Raw genomic sequence first — 8803 nt, 5'->3', positions numbered from 1 at the left:
CCTGCGGCAGCGTTCTACTATGACCCGGAAGTGAAAGGAGCCCTGGGGGTCAAGGTGGGAGGGGTGAAAGGTCAAATCCTCTGGCAGTAGAGTTCTGGAATCAGAATGAATAGAACAGGACTACATTCACATTTTGCACCATCAAAAGCATTTAAAATATAGTGAGAAATCTGTAAATGATGTGTAATACGTATTTAAATGTTTTCAATTTTTATTAAAATGGATTTTTGTATCTCTCTTGATCCACCTTTTACTTTCCCGCTCACACTCAAAAACAGACATCCATCTAACCAACCAACCCGTTCTCAATCCTGTGCCTAAATGGGTACATATTGACATACAGCACCAGTCAAAACCTTGGACACACCTACTCATTCAATGTTTTTTCTTTATTTGTACTATTTTCTACATTGTAGAATAATAGTGAAGACATCAAAACTATGAAATAACACATGTGGAATCATATAGTAACCCCTAAAAAGTGTTAAACATTTGAGATTCTTCAAAGTAGCCTCCCTTTGTCTTGATGACAGCTTTGCACACTCTTGGCATTCTCTCAACCAGCTTCATGAGGTAATCACCTGGAATGCATTTCAAAGAACAGGTGTGACTTGTTAAAAGTTAATTTGTGGAATTTCTTTCCTTAATGCGTTTGAGCCAATCAGTTGTGTTGTGATAAGGTAGGGGTGGTATACAGAAGATAGCCCTATTTGATAAAAGACCAAGTCCATATTATGGCAAGAACAGCTCAAATAAGCAAAAAGAAACAACAGTCCATCATTACTTTAAGACATGAAGGTCAGTCAATTTGGAAAATTACAAGAACTTTGAAAGTTTCTTCATGTGCAGTCGTAAAAACCATCAAGCGCTATGATGAAACTGTCTCTCATGAGGACCACCACAGGAAAGTAAGACCCAGAGTTACCTCTGCTGCAGAGGATAAGTTCATTAGAGTTACCAGCCTCAGAAATTGCAGCCCAAATAAATGATTCACAAAGTTCAAGTAACAGACTCAGACTCTCACAAACACTGTCTCTCTCACACACACAAAAGACACTGTTTCTGACACACACACACACACACACACACACACACACACACACACACACACACACACACACACACACACACACACACACACACACACACACACACACACACACACACACACTGTCTCTCTCACACACACACACACACTCTCTCTCACTCACACACACACACACACTGTCTCGCACACGCACTGTCTCTCTCACACACACACACTCTCTCTCTCTCTCTCTCTCTCACTCACACACACACACACACACACGCTGTCTCGCACACGCACTGTCTTTCTCTCACACACACACACACACACACACACTGTCTCTGACACACACTGTTTCTCACACACACTGTCTCTGACACACACACATACTGTCTCCCACACACAATGTCTCTCTCTCTCTCACACACACACACACACACACACACACACACACACACACACACACACACTGTCTCTCACACAGTCTGTCACACACACAAACACACATTGTCTCTCACACACACTGTCTCTCACACACTGTCTCTCACACACACACTGTCTTTCACACACTGTCTCTCACACACACTGTCTCTCACACACACTATCACACACACAGTCTGTCACACACACTGTCTCTCACACACACTGTCTCTCACACACACACTGTCTCTCACACACACAGTCTCTCACACACACTCTCTATCACACACACAGTCTGTCACACACACTGTCTCTCACACACACTGTCTCTCACACACACACTGTCTCTCACACACACACACACACACACACACACACTGTCTCACACACACACACACTGTCTCTCACACACACTCTCTATCACACACACAGTCTGTCACACACACTGTCTCTCACACACACTGTCTCTCACACACTGGTTGAGTGTTGTTTACATTGTTCTGCAGGGAGCATCACAGAGAGAGACTCCAGGAGGAGTCAGTACTGCTGTGGTTCTGCTGTGGTTCTGCTGTGGTACTGCTGTGGTTCTGCTGTGGTACTGCTGTGGCTCTGCTGGGGTTCTGCTGTGGTACTGCTGTGGTACTGCTGTTGTTCTGCTGTGGTACTGCTGTGATACTACTGGGATTCTGCTGTGATACTGCTGTGGTTCTGCTGTGGTTCTGCTGTGGTACTGCTGTGGTACTGCTGTGGTTCTGCTGTGGTTCTGCTGTGATACTGCTGTGGTACTGCTGTGGGTCTGCGGTGGTTCTGCTGTGATACTGCTGTGGTACTGCTGTGATACTGCTGTGGTTCTGCTGTGGTTCTGCTGTGGTACTGCTGTGATACTGCTTTGGTTCTGCTGTGATACTGCTGTGATACTACTGGGGTTCTGCTGTGGTACTGCTGTGGTTCTGCTGTGATACTGCTGTGGTTCTGCTGTGGTTCTGCTGTGGTTCTGCTGTGATACTGCTGTGGTTCTGCTGTGGTTCTGCTGTGATACTGCTGTGGTTCTGCTGTGGTTCTGCTGTGGTTCTGCTGTGATACTGCTGTGGTTCTGCTGTGGTTCTGCTGTGATACTGCTGTGGTTCTGCTGTGGTTCTGCTGTGATACTGCTGTGGTTCTGCTGTGGTTCTGCTGTGGTTTTGCTGTGATACTGCTGTGGTTCTGCTGTGGTACTGCTGTGGTTCTGCTGTGGTTCTGCTGTGGTTTTGCTGTGATACTGCTGTGGTTCTGCTGTGGTACTGCTGTGATACTGCTGTGGTTTTGCTGTGATACTGCTGTGGTTCTGCTGTGGTTCTGCTGTGGTTGTTTAGGGTTTTGTCTGCTGGGTAAACTGTGCCCTCTGCATGTGGTAAACTTCTGTGTGTTTGTAAAACTTTGTGCACTTTGAGTACTCTTTCAAAGTGTGTGTGTGTATCAGAGTGTGTGTGTGTGTGTGTGTGTATCAGAGTGTGTGTGTGTGTGTGTATCAGAGTGTGTCAGTGTGTGTATCAGAGTGTGTCAGTGTGTGTATCAGAGTGTGTGTGAGAGAGAGAGAGAGAGAGAGAGAGAGAGTGTGTGTGTGTATCAGAGTGTGTGTGTGTGTATCAGAGTGTGTCAGTGTGTGTATCAGAGTGTGTGTGTGTGTATCAGATGTGTGTGTATCAGTGTGTGTGTGTGTATCAGAGTGTGTGTGTGTGTGTGGTGTGTATCTGATGTGTGTGTGTGTGTGTGTGTGTATCAGAGTGTGTCAGTGTGTGTATCAGAGTGTGTGTGTGAGAGAGAGAGTGAGTGTGTGTGTGTGTATCAGAGTGTGTCAGTGTGTGTATCAGAGTGTGTGTATCAGAGTGTGTGTGTGTATCAGAGTGTGTCAGTGTGTGTATCAGAGTGTGTGTATCAGAGTGTGTGTGTGTATCAGAGTGTGTCAGTGTGTGTATCAGTGTGTGTGTGTGTATCAGAGTGTGTGTGTGTATCAGAGTGTGTCATTGTGTGTATCAGAGTGTGTCAGTGTGTGTATCAGAGTGTGTGTGTGTATCAGAGTGTGTGTGTATCAGAGTGTGTGTGTATCAGAGTGTGTGTGTATCAGAGTGTGTGTATCAGAGTGTGTGTATCAGAGTGTGTGTATCAGAGTGTGTGTGTGTGTATCAGAATGTGTGTATCAGAGTGTGTGTGTGTATCAGAGTGTGTGTGTGTGTATCAGAGTGTGTGTATCAGAGTGTGTGTGTGTGTATCAGAGTGTGTGTGTGTATCAGAGTGTGTGTGTGTGTATCAGAGTGTGTGTGTGTATCAGTGTGTGTGTATCAGAGTGTGTGTGTATCAGAGTGTGTGTGTGTATCAGTGTGTGTGTGTGTAACAGTGTGTGTGTGTATCAGAGTGTGTGTGTGTTTATCAGAGTGTGTGTATCAGAGTGTGTGTGTGTGTATCAGAGTGTGTGTATCAGAGTGTGTGTGTGTATCAGAGTGTGTGTGTATCAGAGTGTGTGTGTATCAGAGTGTGTGTGTATCAGAGTGTGTGTGTGTATCAGTGTGTGTGTGTGTGTATCAGAGTGTGTGTGTATCAGAGTGTGTGTGTGTGTGTATCAGTGTGTGTGTGTATCAGAGTGTGTGTGTGTGTATCAGAGTGTGTGTGTGTATCAGATGTGTGTGTATCAGTGTGTGTGTGTGTGTGTGTGTGTGTGTGTGTGTGTGTGTGTGTGTGTGTGTGTGTGTGGTGTGTATCAGATGTGTGTGTGTGTATCAGAGTGTGTGTGTGTGTGTGTGTGTGTGGTGTGTATCAGATGTGTGTGTGTGTATCAGAGTGTGTCAGTGTGTGTATCAGAGTGTGTCAGTGTGTGTATCAGAGTGTGTGTATCAGAGTGTGTGTGTATCAGAGTGTGTGTGTGTGTATCAGAGTGTGTGTGTGTATCAGAGTGTGTCAGTGTGTGTATCAGAGTGTGTGTGTGTATCAGAGTGTGTCAGTGTGTGTATCAGAGTGTGTGTATCAGAGTGTGTCAGTGTGTGTATCAGAGTGTGTGTGTATCAGAGTGTGTGTGTGTATCAGAGTGTGTGTGTGTATCAGAGTGTGTGTGTGTGTATCAGAGTGTGTGTATCAGAGTGTGTGTGTGTATCAGAGTGTGTGTATCAGAGTGTGTGTATCAGAGTGTGGCTGTCTCTATTCTCTAGTCCAATGGGCTGTCTCTATTCTCTAGTCCAATGGACTGTCTCTATTCTCTAGTCCAATGGGCTGTCTCTATTCTCTAGTCCAATGGGCTGTCTCTATTCTCTAGTCCAATGGGCTGTCTCTATTCTCTAGTCCAATGGACTGTCTCTATTATCTAGTCCAATGGGCTGTCTCTATTCTCTAGTCCAATGGACTGTCTGTATTCTCTAGTCCAATGGGCTGTCTCTATTCTCTAGTCCAATGGGCTGTCTGTATTATATAGTCCAATGGGCTGTATCTATTCTCTAGTCCAATGGACTGTCTGTATTCTCTAGTCCAATGGGCTGTCTGTATTATCTAGTCCAATGGGCTGTCTCTATTCTCTAGTCCAATGGGTTGTCTCTATTCTCTAGTCTCTAGTCCAATGGGCTGTCTCTATTCTCTAGTCTCTAGTCCAATGGGCTGTCTCTATTCTCTAGTCCAATGGGCTGTCTCTATTCTTTATTCTCTAGTCCAATGGGCTGTCTCTATTCTCTAGTCCAATGGGCTGTCTGTATTCTCTAGTCCAATGGGCTGTCTCTATTCTCTAGTCCAATGGGCTGTCTCTATTCTCTATTCTCTAGTCCAATGGGCTCTCTCTATTCTCTAGTCTCTAGTCCAATGGGCTGTCTCTATTCTCTAGTCCAATGGGCTGTCTCTATTCTCTAGTCTCTAGTCCAATGGGCTGTCTCTATTCTCTAGTCCAATGGGCTGTTTCTATTCTCTATTCTCTAGTCTAATGGGCTGTCTCTATTCTCTAGTCCAATGGGCTGTCTCTATTCTCTAGTCCAATGGGCTGTCTCTATTCTCTAGTCCAATGGGCTGTCTCTATTCTCTATTCTCTAGTCCAATGGGCTGTCTCTATTCTCTAGTCTCTAGTCCAATGGGCTGTCTCTATTCTCTATTCTCTAGTCCAATGGGCTGTCTCTATTCTCTATTCTCTAGTCCAATGGGCTGTCTCTATTCTCTAGTCCAATGGGCTGTCTCTATTCTCTATTCTCTAGTCCAATGGGCTGTCTCTATTCTCTAGTCTCTAGTCCAATGGGCTGTCTCTATTCTCTATTCTCTAGTCCAATGGGCTGTCTCTATTCTCTATTCTCTAGTCCAATGGGCTGTCTCTATTCTCTAGTCTCTAGTCCAATGGGCTGTCTCTAGTCTCTAGTCCAATGGGCTGTCTCTATTCTCTAGTCTAATGGGCTGTCTCTATTCTCTAGTCCAATGGGCTGTCTCTATTCTCTAGTCTCTAGTCCAATGGGCTGTCTCTATTCTCAAACCCATTCCCATCATCCCATCTGTCTTACCAAACCTCCTTCCCATCATCCCATCTGTCTAACCAAACCCCCTTCCCATCATCCCATCTGTCTAACCAAACCCCCTTCCCATCATCCCATCTGTCTAACCAAACCCCCTTCCCATCATCCCATCTGTCTTACCAAACCCCCTTCCCATCATCCCATCTGTCTAACCAAACCCCCTTCCCATCATCCCATCTGTCAAACCAAACCCCCTTCCCATCATCCCATCTGTCTTACCAAACCCCCTTCCCATCATCCATCTGTCTAACCAAACCCCCTTCCCATCATCCCATCTGTCTAACCAAACCCCCTTCCCATCATCCCATCTGTCTAACCAAACCCCCTTCCCATCATCCCATCTGTCTTACCAAACCCCCTTCCCATCATCCCATCTGTCTAACCAAACCCCCTTCCCATCATCCCATCTGTCTAACCAAACCCCCTTCCCATCATCCCATCTGTCTAACCAAACCCCCCTTCCCATCATCCCATCTGTCTAACCAAACCCCCCTTCCCATCATCCCATCTGTCTAACCAAACCTCCTTCCCATCATCCCATCTGTCTAACCAAACCCCCTTCCCATCATCCCATCTGTCTTACCAAACCCCCTTCCCATCATCCCATCTGTCTAACCAAACCTCCTTCCCATCATCCCATCTGTCTAACCAAACCCCCTTCCCATCATCCCATCTGTCTTACCAAACCCCCTTCCCATCATCCCATCTGTCTAACCAAACCCCCTTCCCATCATCCCATCTGTCTAACCAAACCCCCTTCCCATCATCCCATCTGTCTTACCAAACCCCCTTCCCATCATCCCATCTGTCTAACCAAACCCCCTTCCCATCATCCCATCTGTCTAACCAAACCCCCTTCCCATCATCCCATCTGTCTAACCAAACCCCCTTCCCATCATCCCATCTGTCTAACCAAACCCCCTTCCCATCATCCCATCTGTCAAACCAAACCCCCTTCCCATCATCCCATCTGTCTAACCAAACCCCCTTCCCATCATCCCATCTGTCTTACCAAACCCCCTTCCCATCATCCCATCTGTCTTACCAAACCCCCTTCCCATCATCCCATCTGTCTAACCATACCCCCTTCCCATCATCCCATCTGTGTAACCAAACCCCCTTCCCATCATCCCATCTGTCTAACCAAACCCCCTTCCCATCATCCCATCTGTCTTACCAAACCCCCTTCCCATCTGTCTTACCAAACCCCCTTCACTAAAAGGAATCTATTAGTCAGTTTGAAACCTTTTCCCATCATACCCTCTCATTGACCTCTGTGGAGCCTATTGATTGTAATACCAGTTATCACCACAGAGTGACAGCAGAGGCCTGTAACACAGATCCATCATCATCACTTAGACAGCAGAAGAAACATTAGGAAAGTTGTCCAACTGAATGTATTCAACTGAAGTGTGTTTTTCGCATTTAACCCAACCCCTCTGATTCAGAGAGGTGTGTGTGTGTGTGGGGGGGGGGGGGGGGGGCTGCCTTAATCACCATCTATCTCTTCGGCACAAAGGGGAACAGTGGGTTAACTGCCTTGCTCATCGGCAGAACGGCAGATTTTTACCTTGTCAGCTCTGGGATTCGATCCAGCAACCTTCCGGTTACTGGCCCAATGCTCTAACCACTAGACATTAACATATACAACTGAACAACTACTGAGTCGAGGTGGGGTGAATTAGGTGAGGTAAGGTGGGGTGAATTGGGTGAGGTGGGGTGAATTAGGTGAGGTGGGGTGAATTAGGTGAGGTGGGGTGGGGTGGGGTGAATTAGGTGAGGTGGGGTGAATTAGGTGAGGTGGGGTGAATTAGGTGAGGTGGGGTGAATTAGGTGAGGTGGGGTGGGGTGAATTAGGTGAGGTGGGGTGAATTAGGTGAGGTGGGGTGGGGTGAGGTGGGGTGAATTAGGTGAGGTGGGGTGAATTAGGTGAGGTGGGGTGGGGTGGGGTGAGGTGGGGTGAATTAGGTGAGGTGGGGTGAATTAGGTGAGGTGGGGTGAATTAGGTGAGGTGGGGTGGGGTGGGGTGAGGTGGGGTGGGGTGGGGTGAGGTGGGGTGAATTAGGTGAGGTGGGGTGAATTAGGTGAGGTGGGGTGAATTAGGTGAGGTGGGGTGAATTAGGTGGGGTGAATTAGGTGAGGTGGGGTGGGGTGGGGTGAGGTGGGGTGAATTAGGTGAGGTGGGGTGAATTAGGTGAGGTGGGGTGGGGTGGGGTGAGGTGGGGTGAATTAGGTGAGGTGGGGTGAATTAGGTGAGGTGAATTAGGTGAGGTGGGGTGGGGTGGGGTGAGGTGGGGTGAATTAGGTGAAGTGGGGTGGGGTGGGGTGAGGTGGGGTGAATTAGGTGAGGTGGGGTGGGGTGGGGTGAGGTGGGGTGAATTAGGTGAGGTGGGGTGGGGTGGGGTGAGGTGGGGTGGGGTGGGGTGAGGTGAGGTGAATTAGGTGAGGTGGGGTGAGGTGAGGTGAATTAGGTGAGGTGGGGTGGGGTGGGGTGGGGTGGGGTGAATTAGGTGAGGTGGGGTGAATTAGGTGGGGTGAATTAGGTGAGGTGGGGTGGGGTGGGGTGAGGTGGGGTGAATTAGGTGGGGTGGGGTGGGGTGAGGTGGGGTGAATTAGGTGAGGTGGGGTGAATTAGGTGAGGTGAATTAGGTGAGGTGGGGTGGGGTGGGGTGAGGTGGGGTGAATTAGGTGAGGTGGGGTGAATTAGGTGAGGTGAATTAGGTGAGGTGGGGTGGGGTGGGGTGAGGTGAATTAGGTGAGGTGGGGTGGGGTGGGGTGAGGTGGGGTGAATGAGATGAGGTGGGGTGGGGTGGGGTGAGGTGGGGTGAATTAGGTGAGGTGGGGTGGG

At 48.0% G+C, this 8803-nt stretch overlaps 1 protein-coding gene across 1 annotated transcript in view; it reads left to right on the top strand.

Annotated features, from left to right (window-relative positions):
• Positions 1-232, top strand: part of LOC106608478 (transcriptional-regulating factor 1-like) — a 6750-nt gene extending 6518 nt beyond the window's left edge. Inside the window, exon 8 of the mRNA XM_014206407.2 lies at positions 1-232. This exon is cut by the window's left edge and continues 376 nt beyond it. Coding sequence (XP_014061882.1) covers positions 1-90 — 90 coding nt within the window. The 3' untranslated portion in view covers positions 91-232.
• The last annotated feature ends 8571 nt before the right edge of the window (positions 233-8803 follow it).

The sequence above is a fragment of the Salmo salar genome, chromosome ssa07 (genome assembly GCF_905237065.1).
Source record: "Salmo salar chromosome ssa07, Ssal_v3.1, whole genome shotgun sequence".
Taxonomy (NCBI): Eukaryota; Metazoa; Chordata; class Actinopteri; order Salmoniformes; family Salmonidae; genus Salmo; species Salmo salar.
The sequence above is the reverse complement of the archived record's forward strand: the minus strand, read 5'-3'. Positions and strand labels throughout refer to the sequence as shown.